The 23,896-nt window shown below is 39.1% G+C and overlaps 1 protein-coding gene across 2 annotated transcripts; it reads right to left on the bottom strand.

Annotated features, from left to right (window-relative positions):
* Positions 1–268: 268 nt before the first annotated feature.
* On the bottom strand, positions 269–23,625 carry ssh2a (slingshot protein phosphatase 2a). 2 transcript variants are annotated; one of them, XM_043258430.1, is made up of 15 exons: positions 23,474–23,625; positions 19,389–19,432; positions 8,141–8,253; positions 7,357–7,421; positions 7,164–7,285; positions 7,007–7,072; positions 6,847–6,912; positions 6,560–6,754; positions 5,051–5,144; positions 4,801–4,929; positions 4,504–4,550; positions 4,264–4,410; positions 3,978–4,178; positions 2,644–3,511; positions 269–1,969 (listed from the first exon to the last, which is right to left on the bottom strand). In XM_043258430.1, the coding sequence occupies exons 1-15, from the start codon at positions 23,534–23,536 to the stop codon at positions 707–709; spliced, it is 3,483 nt and encodes a 1,160-aa protein (XP_043114365.1). In that variant the 5' UTR covers positions 23,537–23,625; the 3' UTR covers positions 269–706. The 2 variants fall into 2 exon arrangements, with proteins under 2 accessions (XP_043114365.1, XP_043114364.1); XM_043258429.1 differs by lacking the exons at positions 19,389–19,432; positions 23,474–23,625 and adding an exon at positions 13,578–14,148.
* Between the last annotated feature and the right edge of the window lie 271 nt (positions 23,626–23,896).

Below are 23,896 nucleotides of genomic sequence, written 5' to 3' on the forward strand. Positions count from 1 at the left end.
CCTCTTTTCAAATACCTTAAAAGCTGAATGATACAATATTGTTTAAAGGTTTGCATGTACTGCACATACAGCAATCCCCAAACACAACCACAACATTACATCATAATGCAGCACTGCTTCTCACCACGATGTGGCACTAAATGTTTAAACAGAGAGCTTTAACAAATTAATAATAGTACCTTAATAATAATAATAATAATAATTACCATCACCACCACAATTGTACCACCAATTCTAAATGTATCAACACAATGAATAACTGAAAAAATTAATTAAAATAGTGCAGTTTTATTTTATAAGTCACAGCTAAAGCACAGGATTAAAAAAGGTTCATCGAGTTTACCTTGGTTTCAAACAGAATAACGACTCCACATGCTGTCAGACATAGTCAACTCTAACGTTCAAGACAGTGCAAAAAATATTCAAATAAAAATGCTATCTAAAAACAAAACAATATAAAAAGAAAAACAAGAGAGTAAAGTGCATGTTTTAAGAAACAACCCTCTTGTTTTAGTCGAGTTGCTACCTGAAAGATTCTGAACACAACTGACGTAGATTCACTCGCTCACACATGCCCTCATTCACACCTACAGTAGCATACATTTGAGCATACCAATTTAGCTTAGACTTCACTGAATGAAACAAACTGGTTGCAGTCTGAGATAGTCCTTCACGCTGGCAAAAACCAACGTGTGAAAGTTTGTGGTCACATGGTGTTGTACAAAACAGTGACTGTCTTTTTCTTGTCCAACGCTTTGCGGAAACGACGAACGGGGTGAGTTTTCACATGTTGCTGTCGCGAGGACACCGAAACGGTGGGCTGGACGGGGGTGTGTTCAGGGGGACAGGCTCCACCCACTTTAGTCTGCTGTGGGCAGGAGGGTGAGAGGTGGGCAGAGCTTTCAGTCCTGCCCGTCTGAATGGCGCAATCAGGAGCAGAAGGGCTCTGAGGTAGAACGCGCTGCTTTTTATGGGCGTCATCATGGCTGTGGGTCAGCGGCAAAGAGTCAAAGGTGGATAAAGAGGAAGAGGAGGGTTGATGAAATCCTGTGCTAGCCGGGTGAAAGTCCCAGTCGCTCAAATCATTAGTAGATAGCTCTAGCCTGTCAAGTTTAGCGAGTGAGGCAGAGCGTTTCATGAGAGAAGGAGGGGTAAGTCCTGCCTGTCTGATACGGGCCTCGATTTCCATGGCTCTCTGCCATATCGCAGGTGCTTTAGGCTCCAATCGCTGCTCCCCATATATCGAGTCCTGCTTGTCCTCAGGCAACTGGTTCTCCTCAATTTGTCCAGTGCACAACCCCAGTCCTCCAGCCTCATATAAAAATGCTTGGAGCTCTCGGAGAGTCTCCTGGATCTTCTGCAAGTCCTCACTGCTACGTGCCAATTGGACATGGGGTCTCAACGGATCATCCACGTCCGTTTCCAGCTCAGTCACACCTTCTAACCACAACAAAGAGGAAGAAGCAGAGCTTGGCTCAAGAGTGGGGTTCAACGTGATCTGGTCGGCCTCCACTGAAACGCTCCCTTCAAGATACACGGAGAAGGAAGGATCAGGGATTATTCCAGAATCCTCATCATCAAGCACTTTGGTGTCATCTAATTTTCCGTCCGGAGCCTTTTGAGCTGCAGTGTCTTCTGGCTTGCTGGAGTGGGGCTCAGGACAGTCCAAACACGGGGAAGGAAGAGGAGACAGAGAGGAAGAAACCTCTTGACGTAGCATAAGCTCCAATTGCTCAGTGGCCCGGCGTACGGATCCTGAGGGCTTGTTGGTGGGAGAATGAGGAACCGAAGCAGATTCCTCATCCACCTCCTCCAGTGTGGCTGTTTGAGGTGAGTTGCGTGCCAGTGGCGGACTGCTGGTACGTGATATGGATTCCAGTTCAGTTACTATATGACGTACACACACGCTGTTGTCATTGTGAGGGAGGTGGGGCACAGCATCGCTTTTGGTCTCTGAATGGGCGTGGCACTAGGAAGGAGAAATAAAAAAAAATTTATTACTAGAGGTAATTGCATTGTTTCATGTCACTCTCAATAAAGAGAGCTTACCACAGTAACGTAAATGTTAGCACATTAAAGGAATGGTTCACCTTAAAATCATCATGGCTTCATTTAAACACCCTCACTTTGTCTCAAATTCAACTTATGTACTTCATGGTACATAAGCAAGAAATGAACAGAGCTCCATGTTTTTCAGAATTGCGGCTTTAGCTGTCAGAAAGCCCAAAAGATGTGTTTTACATTCTTCTGAAACTACAGTAGAATGGATATTTTTCACCATACCATCAAAATTTGGTTTACCATACAGTCAAAAGTTTCAGAGAACTTAATTTTTTAACTAACAGTCCTAATTTTGACTGATTTCTGTGGAACACTAAAGCACAGTCTTTTTTGTCAGGTTTTGAATGACATAAGGGTGAGTAAATTACAAAATTTCATCTTTGGGTGAACTTGTCACATTAAGTGCAATTCTAAATTAGACCAGCAGAAGGCAGTGTTGTACTGGTGTCACTTGCCCATACTTCCCCGCTCATTCACTGTTAGATCCATAAATTAATCAATCCAATTTTTGTTTTATCAATTATCTTTCAGTCTGACAAATCAGGAAGTGCAATGATCTCTGATGTGACAGCCAACTCTTACCTCATCAGCTTCCTCACTGGAATCATCCAAGGGTGGGGTGCATCTGGATTGAGGTGGCGAGACAGAGGTCACTTCAGAAAACGAGCAAGGCTGACTATCCTGGGATAGGCAGAGGAATTTCTCTCTGGCACTGAAGAAGTCAATGCTATCTGTGCTGAGGCAGGACAAGCCAGCATCCACAAAGTCTCCTGCTGTTCCCAGATCTGCAGTGTTGGGGTTGTTGTTATCATCACTGGAGTCCAGCCCAGGCGCCACAGGGGCTCCTGAGGGGCTGTCAGCCTCAGGCGTGCTTGGAGAAGGCAGATTCTCTTCATCTTTACTGACAGTGCTTTCCAGGCACAGTTCTAAAGTTTGTGACACTTGATAAGAGTCCTTTTGATCAGGTGTGTTTGGGGACAACTCAACACAGTCTGTTTTTGGCTCAGGCACATGGTGGGATGACTGGGCGCCGAGGTCTGAAGTGGTGGTGTTGCCCTCTCCCTTCTCTGTTGAAAGGACATGTAGACAGGGAGGAGGATGGCGACGAGCAACAGGCTCGCTCACCGTGAGGTTCAAACGAGAGTTCCTCGCCATATTATGCTCAGGCACTACTGTGGCCGCTCGTTGTCTGGGACGAGGTGGAAGAATGGGGTCTTCATGTGCCATCTTAGACTCACCCAATTTAGTACGAGTGTTGCCTGTAGGAGGCTGTGGATTGGTAAGGGATTCTATTACCGCAATGCCCAGCATCTGCTGAATGGACGGAGGACCGTTGTTGTTGTGAGGGTCTGAGCGGTCCAGAGAGCGAGGTGCCTTGCACAACGGCTCGTGAGCCTCTGACAGATCACTGTCTGAGTGGGAACGCCACAGCTTGTTATGCCTCTGTTTGCTGAAAACATTAGCAAGCAAAAGAGAAAGAAAGAGACACAAGAGTGTCAGATGAATGTCTTTCATTGATGTGATGGAAACATTAAAGGTCATCTGAATGACTGAGGGTGGTGACTTATTTTTTAAACATACAAAATAGTTCAGGGTGTGTGAATGGGAATACAAACACGAAAGCAAGTATGACAGCAAAAGCTGCACAACAAAAGGAATGTGGAGAGACCTGCATAATACACGTGCATTAAATCATAATGGCAACGAAACTCGAGGCCATTAATTCAAAAGAGCATTTACTCAACAAAAACTGTCCAACCTTGCTCACTGCTGAACTTCTTTTTAGACAAAAAGTATTGCATGAAATCCTACGGTCAATGTGTGTCAGTAAGTCTATTCTTTGGCTCTTTATTCAAAAGAAAGGGTGTGTAGGAACTTCATTTTTTGACCTAAGGCTCTATGTGTGTGGCCCATACCTGGCTAGCAGGATACCCTGGTATTCCTCAAGCTGCTTCATAAAGGATGGGTTTGGTTTGGTGACAGAGCGTCTTTCCTTCACATGGTCAAAGGCTCTCTCCAGGTCCCAGCCGTATTCCTTCATAGCATAGGCTATTACTGTGGAAGCAGAACGGCTCACCCCCATCTTACAGTGCACCAGACACTTCACCCCAGCTTTCCTGGATGACAAGAGTTGCATTAAAGCACACTTCTGTGGGATGGATTGGAATGTCATTGAAAAGCAGAAGCTGACTTTCTACATACTTGGCTTTGGAAATGAACTTGTAGGTGTCATTCCAATACTCCAAGAGGTTTGTGGCCTCCTCGTCATACACTCGGATGTTGTGGTACTCGAAAAGCCCGGGGAAGAAATTGTCAATCTCTCGCGTCACATTCAGGATGTAGCGAACTCTGAGGAAGTGGGGGTGGTAAAATTACCAATGACTGCATGCAGCCGAGCGGATGCATTTGTTAAAAAGAGATGCCTGGAATAACGTCACCTACCCACTGTTTTGGAGCTCCTCAAGATTTGAAGCATTCCACTCTGAACCCTAGAAACAAACAGAAATTGAAAATTGGGGTCTCCAAAATTGCTCCTTGAGGGCCAGTGTCCTGCAGAGATCAGCTCCAACTTGCCCCAACATATCTGCCTTAAAGTTTCAGTTATGTTTCAGTGGGGTTTTAACTAAACTTTGCAGGCTAGTGACCTTCAAGGAGCAGGACTGGACAACCCTGTATTATATTCAATAGCAGATTATACTCCTCACTGAAGAGGACTAGACCACTGGGTGGGAGACTAACCAAGTAGACGTGGTCAAAGATCTTGGTGGGGCTGTCCATCTGGCCCAGTATGACAATCATCTCATTATCGATGAACTCCTTGAACTCGCGCAGGTTGCAAACCATCTGCATCTCTAGCTCCGTGCGAATCTGAAGAGCAAAGTTATTATCCACTGTGTTATTAATTTTTTATGCAAACTACAAGATTGCCTGGTATCATTTAAAACATTTTACTTTGTTGAATTGCATAATGCATAATGGGTGTTTGTACCTCTTTCGAAGTGACGTTCTCCAGGTCCTTCTGCATCATGATCTCTCTCAAACGGGTCTTAATCAGTCTCTCTGTGCGCTCTCTCTCAGTTGGCCTGCATACACAAAACCCAGAATCATAAATCATCCAGTTTGGTATCAATGTGAGGTGTGTCTCACCTCGTATGGTTCTCTGTATGTCTGTGTGGTATTGTTCGAGTACAGCTTCATAAAAACCTCAAAATAAAGCTTTTGTTTGTTTAGAGCAAACCATTTGAAATTAAATCCCAGCTCGTTGTAGTCCGTGCAAATGGTAAATGTGCGTCATCCCTAGGCCTCTGGTGTTGGGTTCACCACGGGACAAGTGTCTCTTCACTGATGGCAACACAAGCACTGATTGGCTCTCAGGGGATTCAACTGTTTTCTTAATCACTGCCAGTACCCTAAAAAACACTGCTAATGTAGGTCAACACCTTCAGCTGGTGGCTGTGCGTGTGAGGGCAATGGGTTTGACAATCCGAGTGGCAAAAATCCCCTATGTGGGAAAGTTAAGCATGTTTACACATGCCAGATTGACCTTTCAAGAAAAAAATGACAGTGTAGAGTTACAATCCAATCACACTCCTATCCATGTAAAGCACCCATATTAAGTTATGATTGCACTACCTTAGCTGTGTCAGTTAATTTAATTCAAATGCTTTCAATGGGCACCATTCCACAGGATGTCTAAAAGGAATAGAGTAGTCCTCTCACCTCTCGAGGAAAACATTACCTCTATGGCTCAACCTCATTGCCCTGTTTCAGGGTCACAAAGTGTCTACTAGATCGACAATTTTCACTCCCCTGCTCAAGCCACCTGTTTCTATCCATCCACCACTCTACCTATCGGTCACACCCATTTTTCCGACCGTAAATCAATCTATCTCAGCGTGGAGCTATGAAAAGCAAACGGCCACAGTCATGCATTTTAAAAACACATGCACGTGGAAATGCCTCAGACTGTGGGGAAATTCCCCCCCATAGTACAGGCAACATCTTAGAAGGATTACACCATGAGGCCACTGTGCATCTAAGAAGTTAGAGTTCATCGCATAAATTTGGCAATAACATGTTGATCTATTTAGGGAACGCCATGCCTCCTCATCCCACTCTGATGCAAACTTGCCCGCTTGGCCTATACGACTGAACTTTGTGCTTGCATCAGACAGCCGCTTGACCGTGTCTGCATGCACATTTTAAAAACAAGGACTGATTTACAAACCAAACATTGCAATTCACCACTATTGACTATTGGAGAACTCAAGTTTTGTAAACATTAACCTGGCCCTAAATATGAAAAGCACAATAACAATACCCTTGCCTAAAAAGGACATTGACCCATATTACACAAGACCAGTGCAAAAAAAGTGAGAGCCACACAATCATTAAGAGGTTTTCAAGTTTGTTCGCTAAGGCTGTAGTTATTAGATCAAAAATGCACAAAGTTACTAAGCAAAAGTTAGCATAGCTGGCATTGGTGTGTGTTACTCACAAGTCGGTGAACAGCACGGGAGAGTCTGCACGGTGAGACTGCACGTCTTGCATGGCGTTCCACTCATTGATGCAGTGTTGGTCGGAGGTCACACGGCTCTGATAGTAACTGACCCAGGTCAGGAATAGACTCCCGGGGTAGTAGTTATGACATCTGGCCACCTCACAAACCTTATGCAGGGACTGCAAGGCCGACCTGTGAGTATGTACAAGAAAGAAAATACTTCAACACTATGTTTTATAAATAAAAAAATTATGTGATAAAATGCTGTGCTTATAGACACTCACCACATGGCCTGCACCGAGACCGGTTTGAAGACATGGACTCGGTTAACGGTGGATACACTGAAGCCACTAACAAGAGGAATACAACATGTTCAGTCTAAACACTTTGTAAAAGTTGTTTAAAAATGCAGAACTTGGCTTGTGCGTGCACGTTATGCCTCACCCGTCTCCATCCAAGTGTATAAGCGTATCGCTCCACAAGGGTAAAACTAGCCCAACTGTGCAAGTGCTACAGGAAACGCATGACAACATATTATTACACCACCTTCTAGAGCAGTAAATACAAAACAAATGTATCAGAGCATCTGCATTATAATGACCTGTCTGAATTGCCAAAGTCCATTCCCAGAACCACACTTTCTTCAGTGTCCTGTCTACCATTTGTGGAGACGATGACCATGTACCGTGTACGCAGAGAGTAGGCACTCTCTAACCGGACAGCCTGTGATAGAGACAACATCAGCATTCTGTTGCCTGTGTTTTGCTTAATAAGGTCTAAATGGTGGTAGTTACCAGGCGGATGGTGTCCTCTGGGCGCAGCAAGGTGAACATGGTCTGCAAATGCTGCTGAAGGTCACCTGCGAATTAACCATTAACAACTATAAACCTCCCAGATAATAATGCTGTGACATTTACATGCTAAAGTTAAATGGACAATTCACCCAAAAAAAGCTGTCATTATTTACTCAGCCTAATAGCATTCCAAAACTGTATAAGTTTCTTTCTTATGTTGAACGTTGAAAATATTCTAAAGAACACTGAAAAACAAACATTTGATGGTCTCCATTGACTTCCATGGTATTTCCTTATTATAGAATTTGTGACCATCAGCTGTGCAGATCTTCTTTTAGGTTAACGTAAGAAAGTAACTTATACAGGTTTGGAACAACAAAGGTTAGTAAGTGATGACAATTTTAATTTTTTGGTTGAACTATTCCATTCAATTACTCAGATGCCATTTTGAGTGGTTCAGGTTCAAAATATAAGAATAGAAAAGATAAATAAAATGTATTACATTGTATTATAATGACTGACATTTCCATGTCTCTTCATAATGGGTCTCATAATGAAATCAATGCCATCTATCTGCAGGCACAGCAGTATGTCTATCAACATGAATGCAAATGCATGCACAAATATTCATCAGTGACAAAATGTCCTTCATCTCCTGGGTCTTTCGTACAGCCATATGGAACAGATCAAATTAAAACTAAAAACAACAAATACAGATTCCATTCAGCTGTATTTGACAGCTGGAGAAACACACAACGTATGCGTCAAGAGAACATTTTCTTACCTGTGTGTTTGTTCCGACGCTGTGTAATGCGGGGTGCTGAAGAAGGGGAGGAGCCATTTCCCCGCGGGAGGAAGAGGGCAGCACCTTTGACAGTTAGGAAGTTCTCGCTGATACTGATGACAAAAACAGGGATAAAAAAAAGATTATTACTATACATGACACTAAAATGGAAAAAAGGTAGTTAAATGGTCAAAATTTTGATTTAAATTGTACAAATATTTGATATATATACGAAAGCCAAAGTGACAACCAAAAGCACGCCAATTTGGTTCAAAGGGCAAACAAAACTCAAAATTCATATTTGTATTTAAGCTATAAGTGGCACAATCTCAGATCTCAAAGTGACATTGTGAAAGAAGTGAAGAGGCTCACACTGAGTGCAAGAGAGATTGTTTCCAGAAGTCACTATGGAGACACTGTTGTTTATCTGCCCGGCAGAAGCTTAGTAAAAGATCGGGCGACGTTTGACCCGTAACAGCTGTCATTACGAAGCAACACCTTCAACTCAACACTTACAGTGACCCGAGGTCACGCCCATAAACTGCTGCTCCTGTATCGCATGCCACAGGCTCTGGACTTTCCATGTCCGACTCTGAAAAGTACCCTTGGAGTAACTTCTGAGGAATCTGGGTAATTTTGCGGAAACGAGCTCTGTCTCAGAATTTTGGGGGAGGAAGGATTGCAGAAGAGAACGAAGCCCTGAGCAGTCACACCCCGAATGAAAACACAAAGAAAAAAAACATCAAGCTCAACTGAGATCATTTCCCACATCCTAGTCACCCTTGACCCAGCTGTTTCCTCCCTTCTCTAGTCTCAGTTTTTTGTCTCCTGCCTCTCTCTTTTAAAGTTGGACCCAGGGTCCAAAACTAACACTTAAGCACAAAATGCAAACTTAACTTTATTAGGGAAAAAAAATTGTTACAAAAGCAAATTATTACAAAAAGTGTGGTTTCATCTTTTTGTCAAATCTTACCGATTTCTTACTTTTGGGTCTTATTTTAATTGTAAATAAATAATTAGCGAAGAATGCATTTAAATGATCATTAGCAAAAGCTTGACAGACAAAAATAAAAAAAAAAAAAAAAAAAAAAGATAAAAAATGCTTTTAAAATAATACAACAGAAAATAGAATATAACATTAAAATTTAAGAAAATAAAAGCACAGACACCAAACTCTTGAGCAGTAGTTTATATTTTAATAAAAATGCAAAATACAGTTTCATGGCCAGTACATGAAGCATACTTGCCATTGGCAGTTGTGATAAAATGTTAATTCTCTATCCTGGTTGCAACTAATATAGCTAAGAGATATGAAAAAAATAGAATAAAAACCAAGACAGACAGAAAGTGACAGTCTAGTACAGTCTCTCTTCGCGCTCTGCACTTTGCACTTTCAAGCTCTGAGCATTATCTATCAGCACATGAAGGGATATGAGCTGCAGACTGGGGTAGTGGCTAATTTTACAAGCCTAAAAATAAACGGCAGAGTGAATGAATGCTGATGGACTTTTACAGTGTTGGTAGCTACTGTATATCGTCTCATGTAAGCAAACACAACACCTGAAAGAGAATTTGTTGCAAAACAAACTGCTTGATCAGAGTGTAAAAAAAAAAAAAAAAAAGAAAGAAAAGATTATTGCCTGTCTGGCTCTTTGCAAATAAATCTTAAGTTAAAATATAAATCTAAATATTCAAGCCAATATTTTTCGTTTTCACCATTTTAATTTTCACCAAACTAACTTTCAAAAAAAAGTTAAAATACTCCACGTATTCTCTCAATTAATGCATATAAAATACTAAAAGTGGTTTGAGCTGGAGTATAATATTTAATAAAAAGTACATCAGATTCATTTCCAGTATACAGAGTGCAAACTGCAGTCTACTTCCATTATGGTCACACATCAAGAATACGACCTGGGACACTACACTAGGCTGTTTTTTGCAGAACAAGTCGCGCAGTATCAGAGTGCAGGGAGCGGAAAGGGCAACGGGGCCATAAGATACAATTTCCACCCACTGGCATTTCACCGAGGCAGACATGTAAGGGCATACACATCCACGCCGACACACAAGAGAAAACAAGAAGAGAATTCAAATGGGTCAGATAGAGGAAATGGATGACCTGGCTGCATTCATCTACACACAGTTTAAAGAGAGAGAATGAAAGAGGGTGGGAGGGTCATCTTTTGGCATGAAGCACTGGACAGTACTTGTTAGGGCACAGACACAATCATCACTATGTAAGGGGCCATTGAGAGCCACGCAACAAACTGAAGATGCCTGACCCCCACCTGTCCCTGGCCATATTAGTAACCCCACTAGGGAAGGGATAAATATAGGCCCGGGCTGAAGGCCTTATGAGTTCAGGCCTGATAGAGATTCAGAGCAGGAGATGGCATTCTGTCACCTTCTGAGATAGAAATTAGGCCTCTTGCCACAAATAAAGAGACATAAATAGATTTTTTAAAAATAAAAAAGAGATGTGAAGATAGAGGAAAGTTTGGAAAACACAAATAAAGAAAATCAAATAGTACAGTATAACCTAGGCCTAGTTTTTAAAATTAAACGTGATGGCGACGCTCTATTCTGGTTTACAGTCCTGCTTTCTGATTGGTGCACATGGGTGACCAATTGAAGTCATACTGACTATACTGAGGAAGAGAGGAGGGGGTTCTGGTGGAGGGTCAATCCAGAGAGGAAATGCCTGTGAATGAGGCCAAAAGAAGACACTTCTTGAACTATGAAATGAATTTTTACATTTTGGCATGAAAGATTATTTTTTTTAACGTTTAAGCAATATATTAATAATTATTGAAAAAAAGAGTGTTCACAAGAAGAGTAAAAAATAAAATTAAAAAAAAAAACGTCTGGGATGGCAGAATAGAAGTCAAGCTGGTGAAAAGAGTGGCTTTTTCTGAGGGGCAATTTCTCTGCAGTTAAATAAATAAGCATTTTAATTATTTTATTTGACACTATAATCCTGTTATCAAAATTCAAACTTAAAACTAAAACTCATTTCCAGGCAACTGCAATAAAGCTATAAAAAAAACAAACAAACAAACAAAAAACCCTTATATTAAATTAACTTTAAATAAAAATTTTTGGAAGTTAACTGCCAAGTACTAAAACATTTTATATATTTAAAAAAAAGCTAAAATAACACTGACGTAAATAGTTTAAAATTCTGATGTTTTTTTTTTTTTTTTTTTTTAAACGTTAGTTAAAAGTTTACATAGCCTAGTTCTCTCTTTCAAAGAGCATTCGACTTAGGATTTTATTGCGTTAAAAATATTCAGACATCTTCAGCAATATCTCAGCTGGGTTTTGATGTTTCAACACCAGTTTTAAGAGTTAGGAGGAAGCATTTACAAAACCAATTACGCCCTATATTTCAACAATCCATATCAGACTTTCCCACAACAATGCCAACCCTTAAGCCCATCAAGTGCATATTTAACTTTACTTGGAAGTTGTTCAGCTTCTCTACATCACTGGGTGTTTGAAGCCAGGGCAAGTACAGCAATTCTGTTCCTGACTGCAAGTTTCAACACACTACTCAACTTCCTTCCAGTACATCACACCTGTAATTTCCCAAGTTAATCATTACAGCTCACTGACAAACACAGACCTAATCTTAGCTTTGTTTGTCTTGGCAGTGTTTGAGGTTTTTATGTGCTTAAATATCAACACAGTAATTCCCATCAGGTATCGTCTGTCCTTACTGACAGATCAAAGCAAATTATCAACGTGGATGTATGTTCCCTAAAAAAAAATTGATTCTTTATAGCTACTGTGTGCAAGATAAAACAGAACACCCAGTAGTGAAGTATTTTCTAATAACACAATATAAATAACATCAGTACTGATTCTAGGGGAAAACACTACTGACATAGGTGACCCTATGCACTGAAACACAAAGGTAAGAGTTTAGGCCTACATCTATACATTTCCCCATCTGCAAATGGATTTAGTACACAATGTTCATTTTCAGGTTACATGGTGTCTGGGGTCTTGCAAAAGCTGTGGTCGAAACTACAGTGTTATGGTACATTGTTATGCAAGTGTGTCAAAAAAAAAAAAAAAAAAAAGCAAACACAAACAACATATGCAAACATGAGAGAAAATCGCATTCAAATCGAATGCAATGACTGACGTAAGAGCTCGGTTAACTACAGTTAGGTTTGTTGTGAGATCCACCAGCATGTTTTCATAATTGATGCTGGTGTCTTGCCAGAACGATAAAAAAAGTCCTGAGTAGAAAGTCAAATGCGTCAAACATGAAAAAGATTTTACTTCAGAGATCTGATCGGTTACATACTGCACATCACTCTAACGAAACACACGTCATGTCTACCATCCCCACGCCATACCCAAATTTAATGGAGTTCACTTTTTTGATAATAGTGCAAAAGCTGGATGGCAAAATTTTGCAGAACTTGACCGAGCTCACCAAGTTCTGCAAAATTACCTTTATCAATACTAAAAAGGCAACAATTGTTATGTACTGCATTTTTTAATTTTTTTTTGAGTTTCTATAGTTCTGTATAACCTGAAAAATTTTATGAGCCTACATTTTGCCAAGTCACATCTTTTGCATGTGTCCTAAACAACTTCCTGAATCTCACTGCTATCCATCAGAACCTGAAAGCAGCTTGGAGAACACTTACATTTTATCTGTGCATCAAAGACCATCTTTATACTGATACATTAAAAGATTAACAATTAAAAAAAAAAAAAAAAAAAAAAAAAAAAAAAAAAAGTCCTATGTTCATTTATTTTTCAAATCGAGAAGCTACCAAATAACAAGGACAGTTGCAATTTTCATTAAACATTTAACTGACATTTAAATTATACACAATTTTTGGGGTCAGGTACTTTTAATTAAAACAATGAAATACTTTTATTCAGCAAGGTTTTTTTTTTTTTTTACTGAGCCATAAACGTTTTAAACGCTGTGCAATATTTTGCATATGAAATCTAAACACAAAGCACACTGTATCATCTACCACAACTGAAACACGTAATAATAGATCCCCTCTACTTGTGTTGGTTTTCTTGAAAAAAAAAAAAAAAAAAAGTACTAGAGACACCAGCACAATATATTCCTGACTTTATATGGTTATGGTAAACCGCTGTGGCACGCTTTTATAGTACGACTCATCATTTAACCTCGTCTACATGTCGATGAATCACATTTCTCTACTGTCATCTTTCACAACACACACATTTACGTCACAAAGGCTTGAGAAACATCCACTTCTGCTTCCAGAAGTGTTTCGCAGTGTTTTCATTACCGTAACCAATTGCATTCGTGAGAAAAAGTTCGAGATTTGATGCTCAGCGGTGATAAAAGTCAAACAGCACCAATGAAGACTTGGGTGCGTAATGTTTGACGACTAGCCTCGTAACTGCGGTGAATTAGTGTGACTTTACTTACAGCTGGTTGATCTGGTTTTGAGAAGCGACGGCGTTGTCGGAGAAGTACGGCATGATTTTTGCCCCGCAGCAGGAACAGAATCCCCGGGCAGAGGAGCTCTCCGTGATCGCCACACTCTCCAGGGTCATGACGGACGACCGGAGAGCCGGGTCTCCTTAAACAGACCCCGCTACGGCCATTTGTATCCCCCGAGTAATATAAAAAAGCTATCCAAAATAAATAATTCGGGTGAGAACTGCTTTGTCCGGTCCGCTAAAATCGAATTAAAAAGACACGTCCATAGGGCCTTAAAAGGACCTGAAAATAGCGTTAATGAAAAACAAACAAAACAGTTCCAAGAAGTTCACCGTTTCTTTTAGACCCGGCAAACACGGCCGCGCGAGAGGCACACGCCAACAGACGAGAACGTATAAAACCGCAAAACAATATCTACACGTGCATTTGCCTTGGCGTGAGCCGGCGAGCCGCTACAATCACACACACACACTCACTCACACACACACACTGCATGTAAGCGCTGCGGTGCGGCGCACTAATGCTTGAACGGAGGGAAGGAGGAGCTGCTGACATGTGCTTCACGAAGGGTCCGCCGCAGGAATCCGCAGACGACCGACACTTTCGACACCCGCGCAACGACACAGCGACGAGCGGGAACACGACCTCAGCTGCGAAATCACGAGCTCGGAGTGCACTTCAGTGCATCCTTCAGATCAGACAGTTGTTTTCCACGGCCAGTCAAGTGGCTCTATGAATAGCTGAGCTTTTAAAAAGACCGTCGGAACAGGGGAAAATAAATAAATTTAGCACGCCAGGTTTGAACAGGCACAGAGCTTATGTTTATGGGGAAATCTTACAAAACATGTCTAGGTCAAATTTAACACAGAAAGCGAAAGGTTTATTTATTAGCTTTATTTATTTATTTCTAATTGATGCTTTAGTGTCTCCCGGCAATTTATATACATATTTCAAATTTAAACCATAAATACCAAGATGCATACATATACTTTACATAACCAGCCTTTTATTTCTTTTCGAGAGTTAAAGAAACGACCCAGGAATGTTTCTTTGCAGGTTTGTGAGAGTCAGCCTTACTTTAAAGACCCTCTTGAGAAATGTTGTAATCAAAGGCTTTGGTCAATTAAGGCCTGAGCGATAGACTTCTCACGTTGGAGAGAGACAATATAGCTTTACACAGGTGAAAGTGTTCATTCTCTAGTTTATATAGGCTATGGCCTGATTTATATGTGAAGTGAACACACAAACTAAACAATGCCTTTGTTGTTGTACGAAGTGGGAAGGGCGCATGAATAGCAGGCTTTGAAGAAAAAAAAAAAAATAAATAATCATATCATAAGGACTCAAGCGTCAGCAGATACTCTAGATTAGATTCTTATTTTGATTGAAGGACCACAGATGTTCTTAAAAATTAATCAAAATGAGTGTCTAGGACTGCAGTAAGAAACCAAATTCTTCAAATACGTCATTAATCGCATTTACTTCCTGATTCGTTAGAAGGAAAAGATCTTTGCAAACCACATATTTGGCCCATCACAAGATTCAGTCTATTTTTTCTGTGTGTCCCTGTCAAAGGCAATGACCTGACCCAGACCAATGGGAAAATCCATCTAGTTTAAAAAGGCCCAACATGACAAACACAGTAAATCTCTCATCTAAATATCCGGGTCAGTTCTTGCGCACGAGAAGTTAGTCATACTGTCATGTTTGATTCAAAAGAGATTTTTCATCATCGTTGGAGACTTAAAGCAACGTGCGCCATACGCTAAACACACACCACTGCAATTTAAATGTAGATGTCTCGATAAAAACCTCACGTAGACGAACAAACTTCATCCAGATATCTGCATGATGGCTTAAGAGTGGAATCTGGCTAGTTTTCCTCAGTGCAGTACAGACAAGATGTCTGGGTTTGATAGATAAACATCAGAGACCAACTGCAAATTAAGAAAGTCGGACAGCTAGGAATCAATATTGAGATGCTTCAACGTTTCCTCGAAGTCATTAAGTCTTAAGAGCTCGGTGTTCTACACGTCTACTGTTTTTTTTGTCTATACACACTTAAATCTAAATTAAAGACACATCTGCCAAACATGTGAATGCCTGACGTAGGTTCTCTGCGTTTAATGGCGTCACATGATGGTTTAAACACACCTATCTCTTTACGTCATAATACATCACGTTCCGCTGCATTTCCTCTCCTGACAGCAAGTAACATCTGAAGAAAAACACCTCGGGCCTGCTAGCACACTCAGGGTTGTGTAAGCTACTTTGTGTTTATATCAGACTTTTCCCATTTGACTTTCTTGGCTGGTAATTTGAGATGTTGCTGTTGTCATGTAATGTTTACAAAATTATAAGTCCCTGTTGTGCAACGCTTGTGTCTTGCATGCAATGTCCTGGAAAAGGTCACTGATGCTTCCAAGATTATGGATGCTCCCTTGATTACCCCCCATTTCACGACCGCAGTGTTTTTAAGAGCCAGCTGTTTCCTATACTTGGAGCTGGGAATGTGCCTGATACCAATTCCTACTCCATTAAAAAATGGTCAGCAACATGGGAAATCCTGTAGGCGGTATGATCAAAATCATGCATTGCGTTATGAGTCATTTTATTACGCCAACCGTAAGTTGTCTTTTTCACAACACAGTAGTTGTTGCTGGAATTAAGCCAGTGATTTAAGCACTTTACAGAAAATATGCTTACAGAGTATTAATATATTATAAAATAAATGCTAATTATTAAATATATTATTAATACTATCATCTAAAAATATTTTATTACATTTAATAAAATAATAATAATTATAATGCAAAAAAATTATATATATATATATATATAAAGATTTACATAAATTAAAAAGAAAAATCATACTAAAACAATCATGTGGTGTGTGTGTGTGTGTGTGTGTGTGTGTATACAAAATGAATTTTAGTATGATTTTTAACATTTTAGTCAATTTGAAGTGGATCATACGTTTATCGAAATTGTCCTAAGACAAGAATGGGTACAAAGCAGCTGTAAAGTATGTAAACCTGTGACTAAACATCAGATGAATTCTAAATCCACAAAGTTTTAACAGTTCCTTAGCAAAGCAAAAACGACCTACAATTCACATCGAACATGTGGTGCACCTCAATGTGTCAAAACCAATTTTTAACTACATTGTTAACAATGCTATCTAAACTGAAGGCAGCCGTCTGCATTAAATTATGCAGCAGATAGCCAACATTATAAACACTGTGGCAGTATCGCTCTACTGGTTGACAGATTTACACTTGACCTGGTAAGAAATCTAGGTGAAATGAGAGAAACTCAGGCGTGAATAAACTTGCTTTGCCCAGCCCTGTGAGAAACAGTCATCAAACCAAATCCATTTACACACACACACACACACGGTCCAGAAGAACCTGTTGGGCCACACTGCTTTGACTCTGCTGGGCCTTAATTTCTATGAAATTCTCTCTATATGCTGGGTCTATTTTTCTATTCTGTTTCCTGGTTCCTGTATTTCCTGCTTTCTCTCTTAACCACCCCCTTCTCCAGCCCAGAGACTAATTTGAGCTGCTTGGAATGAGGCCAGTGCACAACAGACTGAATAGTCCAATAAAAAAAAAAAAACACACACAATAAATGCACTGCAGGCCTGCTATGACTTAATAGTCCCATAAAGAATAATACAAAAATTAATGCAAATGTCGATGATGATGGTCTGGCTAATATGCACCAAAATCCAGACACAGATTCAAAAATCTCTTTAGCAGCTACAACTTTCACTATACATTTTAATACATTCGATTTATTTTAACCATGTTCATTAAACGCATCCTTCTCTGACCACTTTATTTCCAATCTCCAGTTTAAAATGCAGACAAGATATAGACCACATTTTGTAGTTTACAAGTGATTGTGAGTCAAAAGTGATATGGTACCCATTTTCAAGAAGTAAATTTATAACAAGTGGCAGACAAACTAGTGTTGAGGTTCACTATTGTTAAAAAAAAAAAAAAAAAAAAATAGCAGCACAACTGTTTTTAACATTAATAATTGTAGTTAATATGTAGAATAGAGAAGTAAATCAGTATATAACAATTATTTTTAAGGATCATGTGACACTGAAAATTAGATGCTTAAAATTCAGCTTTGCCGTCACTGGAATAAATTAAATCTTAAAATACATTCAAATATAAAAGAGTTTAAATCACAGATTAAAAATCCCACAGACCCAAAACTTTAGAATTTTAATGTACATGGCAGCACTAAAAGCATTTAGTTTATATTGTGCTCCTGAGACTGCCGCAGATTCCCTCTGCGCCCCTTGAAATCTTAAGCGCACTGCAAAATATACTTTTAATACGGGCCAAATGTTACGTAATCCAGGGTCAGGTTGTTGCACGGGGGTGCCAGTGGAAAAAGGCAAATGAAAACACACACGAACCTCAGAGATATGAGAATACGGCAAAGAAATGACATCATAGTCGTCATAGGATTACCTAACATGCCGTGTAATTGAGGACATGTGTGGCACAGCATTAAGAGCGCCAAGTTTTGGGGTGTCTCGTAAGCTTGACCTGAGGGTTCTAGTTTTTGTCTTGGATACTACACAAACAAAAGGCTGATGTCATGTAAGACCCTCCCAGACCCCTCCAACGAGCCAAATAGCGTTGCATAACCAAGTTTGAATAGTTATCGGTCCACCGAGATTCTTATGATTCAAATTAGATCGGAGCTTGAACCCTGTCCAGCCCTTCTATCGGAAGCCCTGCGCCGTCAACCACGCGCTGTAGACTTGTGTGTACAATTATATACTTTTGCAATTGAATATGCTGTATATTTTATACGGCAACAGTACAATCTGCTGTTTTTGGACTGATAGCAGATTTCTTCATAATTGAATATTATCTAAAACACACAGATAATAAGAAAGCACACAGATAGACTAAACATTAAGTAATTGCAGATAAGACTGAATGAGCCCCCCCCCCCATTTCTTGCACTAATTTTGGGAGGAAATTGAGTTACATATAACCAAACGTAGAGATCAGAGCACTAAAATTGTATTAGTATCATTAAATTAAGCCAAAACATTTAAATAAATGAACATGCACAGAGTAGCAAATCCATCGGTTTTTGAATGATGCCATTCTGCAGAAATCAGATTTTGTCTAGGAATCTATGTATAGATTTGTACTTGATGTCCAGTGTAGCATAAACCACAAGGGTGATAGCATGAAAGAGTTCAAAACAAGACACAGATGCAAAACAAGCAGGTCTGATGTTACTTACATGCGTGTGTACTCTAAAATACACAAATATTACAGACCTCAGATGCAGAAAAATGATATTCATGCAAATATTGTAGTGTCACGTACACAAGGTAGCCACACGTCACCGTCTTCCTAGTTTCACTTATGTAATACCTAACTAGCATCACATATTTGGTTTCTTTTTTAGTAAAAGATGTTGATTGTGATCATATGAAATCATAGATCGATTTCTTCACTTACTCTATATCTGGCCAAAACAGGCGAATCAAACAATGCGTTTCCCCATTCTGAAGTTGAAACGAACATTAACAGCCAAAAGGTGGCAGGGTTTGAATATTAAAGTCATGTTCTGCTAATCAGTCATGTACTGTTCAGAATACTCCCCCTGGTGGAGATACCACAATTCATAAGAAATCATTAAAAAAAAGCATTATGAATGCCTTCCTTAAAAACCAAGGCAATTGTTTGTGAATATGAGAGACATATGTGGATTTTAGCATGTTGATGCATGAGGCTAGGATGCAGGTACCTCCGGGGCTGAGAGCGTCGGTCATCTTCAGCACTGCCTGCCTCCTGCAGAAAGATACAGAGAAATAAAGAGATAAAGTGGTCAGACCTAGAGTATACTTGGATTATGATGATTCAGCATGAAATTCAACCCACTCAACTCACTGTAACCATACTCCCGCCAGTACCGTTTTCTGCACTGTCAGGCTGACAGGCCGATATTTTTTTCTCCATTAAACTTTAGCAGCAATTTAGCAAGTGACAGCAAACAACAGAAGTTGCACACAAAACTGTATTATCCATTTAAATATGCCTCTTTACTTTTTGACAGATTTTGAATCATTATTTTCATAATAATAATAATAATAATAATAATAATAATACAGCATTATATCATAACCAGCATTCATCTTCATGTCATTGTACAGCTTATTTATCAACAAATTATATACACAACTGTTCACCAATGCTACATTATTAGATAAAATAATTCAACAAATCAGCAATATTTTGAAATATGAATACTAATTTTAAATATTTATTTTTATATATTTCAAAATGTAATTTTATTCCTGTAATGGAATACCTGAATTTTCAGTAATCATTATTAAAATTTTTAGTCTAACATGATCATTCTTAAATCATTATAATATGCTGATTTTGTTCTTAATAAACATGTATCAAAATTATCTGTTAATATCTTAGTAAAAAAAAAAAAATCTAATTATTAAACCTTCTGTAGCATTTATAATATCTCTTTACTGTCACTTTTGATAAATCTTATGCATTCTTGTTGAATAGAAGTAGAAGAATTTCTTATATAATTAAGGCAGTCGATCAATTAATTTCAAAATAAGTTTTGTTTACATAATATATTTGTGTACACTATATAGAAATACAAACACGTCTGTATATATTTAAAAGAAAATGCCTTATGTTAAATATATTTCTATATAATTAAATATAAGAATTAACTATACAAATGTATATACACATGCAAATGTTTTCAAAATATATACTGTATATACTGTGTGCACATACATTATACATATATAGGCTATACCAACATAATATATGTATGTGTACTGTGTATATTTTATGTAAACAATCATTTTTATTTTGTATGATTGAATGTGATTAATAGATAATAGGGACAACACTAATAATAATAATAATAATAATAATTTAAAAAATTGTATGGACTTAACTGTGTATAAAATCAGCATAGTTAAAGATCTACACAGGCACTTCACAAACACCTCATTACCCAACAAAATAGAGGGGGATGTTTATTCAAAACGCCTTCTCCATCTGCAGTCTCATTATGGAAGAGAATCTTTTGTCTACTTACTAACAGTGATTCAAGCCTGCTTATCGTGCAAGCAACTCACACATCCCCATCTTCCAGTGCAAAAATAAACCTTTTCACTCATATTTCCTAGCTAAGCCAAACAGACACACACACACACACACACACACACACACACACAATTCACAAGTAGATGTGTGATTACTGCTAAGCTTCAAACTTCCTCTGCTCACAAAGGCCCTAGGTTTAATCCATGCTGCCTGTCTCAGTAATACCAATCCCAATGTACATTTCTCAGGGATCAGGCAGCCAACCCAGAGCTTCAACAACTCTGCTTATAGTAAATAAAACATAGCAGGCACAGGTCATACTATAATCACCATATGCTACTAACAAAAATATGCTGAGACAGATAAGCTGCACTGCAGTGCCATGAACTCAAGGTGTCTGCGGTGAAGTATATTGCTTTAGTAATATGAAAATGTACAACAATGTAACTCTTTTCATTTATTTGAGAAACTAGCTAATTTGCAAACCAAAAACCAAATCACACAATGTAAAGTTTGCATACGGACAAAGCATCACAACAGACGTCAAGCTTGGCATACTAATAAGGCCCGCTGGGATAGGTTCACTGAGGACTTTGTCTGGAAAACCTTGAGGCATCTCACAAGATGACTCACATGGATGCCTCAATGGGGTCACATGATGGGCAGCTGGTAACGGAGGGGAAAGCAGCCCATTTCACTCACATAACCTAATTTTCCTATTTTGTTGCAGCCTTTACATGGCCTGGTGCTAACCCAGATATACATTAAGATTTTAGGTCAGCCTGTCTTATGGTGAATTTGTTGAGTCAGTTTGTTTCTCAATTTTATTACTCAAAGCAAACCATAAAACACCATGTTTTACCACAGCTTATCACAGATTTCAGTTGACAGCTTGAATATACTTTCAATATGATCAAACAGCTTACTACCACATTATCGAAACTTATACTTAGCATAATTTGAATTAATCTCTTTTACTTATTCAAAAAGTAATTTCAAAACAGCACTTGACCCATACCATTTTTATCCTATACCCAATATGAATCATGATTACAACCTGATCTGACTCATTATTGGTTCAGAGACTGCATCATATTTGGGAGATAAGGAGTGACAACTGATTTTCATACATTTCACACACATAAATATATCAGCAACTGAACCAATTTGAATATGTTTGTGCAGTTTGGCTTTCTGAATAATACTGAGGTGTTTTTTCCCCTAAAATATGAGCGTTATATTCTTCTACCATATCATAGCATGTGAGCCATAAAAGCTTGATGAAAATGATACTTATGAAAAACACATATGCAAAGATTAGATTTTTTCCCCAAGCATTATTTTATTATGTCTGGCATATAAAAATAACACAGAGTTAATCGTTTATTTCTAAGATGATAACTGGACAGCACTCACCTAATTATTTGATTTAAAATAATGAAGCAAACTTATATTTTAAGGGTTTATTGCTGGATTTTATACTGCTTCAAATAACCATTATAATAAGAAGTATATGTAGTGTATGATTTATCTGCAAAGCAACTAATCTTAAACAAAGATAATAACAAAAAAGAATTAGATCGCATATCTAAACTGAGAAGGGCAATTTGCGGTACAGAACTGGGCTGCAGGGCTTAAAAAAAATCAGAATCTCATGCCATGGGGAGAGTCTGACACCGAAAATCCCTCATTGCGCACCATAAGATGTGACAAAACGTGACATGGGCTTTACAGAACTAACCCACTTTTCATGCACCATCTCCCCCTTTACATCAGCTAACGTATTCAACTAAACAGTGCTGTCCAGATCTCAAAATAATAGCTCTAACAGACATATAGGCTTATAGTCACAATCACTTTTTTTCAGCACTTTACTGATCTCGCTTCACTTAAGAGTTATTTCTGCATAAAAGCTCATTACACTGCATCAACAGGCACAAGCAAAGGATGTGGAAACTCATGGTTAAGCTGCACAACACAAACACTGCATGGGTATGACACAAGCTTGTTGAAACACAAATCTTGCGAATATAGCGACAGCGGGTTTGTGAGAAAACCTCGAGGCATAACAGAGAAATTAGGAAGTGGTATGGGCTGGGCTACTTTATCAGATTCCGTGTTTATGAGAAAAATATAGAGTCTGAGCTACCGGATCAGGCCAAAGCATCCACACGTTTGTACAAAAAGTACAAACTTCAACCTCAACTGAAGCACTCAGTGAAGTGGGTATGCCAGATATATCTGTGGGACGTTTTAGGAATGTAACATTAAATCTATGCATTTTGTGGACTTTTACAGTATTTCAGGTTTAATTCAGAAAACCCCTATTGTTTAATAATCGACTTAACTATATTAATCAGACGCAACAGAATGACAGTGCAGCACAATACAACTATTTGAAGTCCAGATGTCACTGAATATGTACTGCAAATCAGCAGCTAGCAGCTAGCCAACAAAACTCTTTAACCAAACTATAAAAAACGACCGCTTTTTCCACTTAATTACCCGCCGAATTTACATAAGTGAAGTTTTGGTGATTTTAAAACACCATTCAAATTCAGAAATTAAACTGCGAAAGCTTAAACAAAAACAAAGCCGCTAGTTGCATGTTCAACACCGATAAGCTCGGTGCCGTTTTGCGCATGCGCAGACCACGCGAACACCCTAGCTGCAGCTACAGCTCGGACATGGATAAAGAAAATCATTTAATAAGTAGAACCAAACTGGTGAAACGGATAAAAAACTCACCGACACGCACGGACTAGAGGTTGTACTGGGGGTTGGCGACCGCTGTACGATGACCAGCGCCATTCAAGGTCCAGAAACACAAGATGTAAGAGAAGGTAGCGGCGAAACTCACATCATTTGGTGCCGTCACACACAGAAGGATGAGCGGCGTCTTCGAGGTCGCTCGCTTGTTTGCTCTGCGCATGCGCGATGCGTACCAGCTGTCAAACAGTAACTTAATAAAGGGGTGAGGCGTCATACCTCTCGTGTTAGTTATCTGATCTCTATTTTAATTCTTTTGAATGACGCTAAATTATGCGTTGCCGTAGAAATAATAATAATATTTTTTTTTCTGTGCCAGCTGAATAAAACTATTTGAAACAATTTCCTCTTTTATTATTTTAGAATCACTATAACGGGAGTGTTGTAAAAGTTGAATGAATT

Source organism: Puntigrus tetrazona, chromosome 15 (assembly GCF_018831695.1).
Source record: "Puntigrus tetrazona isolate hp1 chromosome 15, ASM1883169v1, whole genome shotgun sequence".
In the NCBI taxonomy this organism is placed as follows: Eukaryota; Metazoa; Chordata; class Actinopteri; order Cypriniformes; family Cyprinidae; genus Puntigrus; species Puntigrus tetrazona.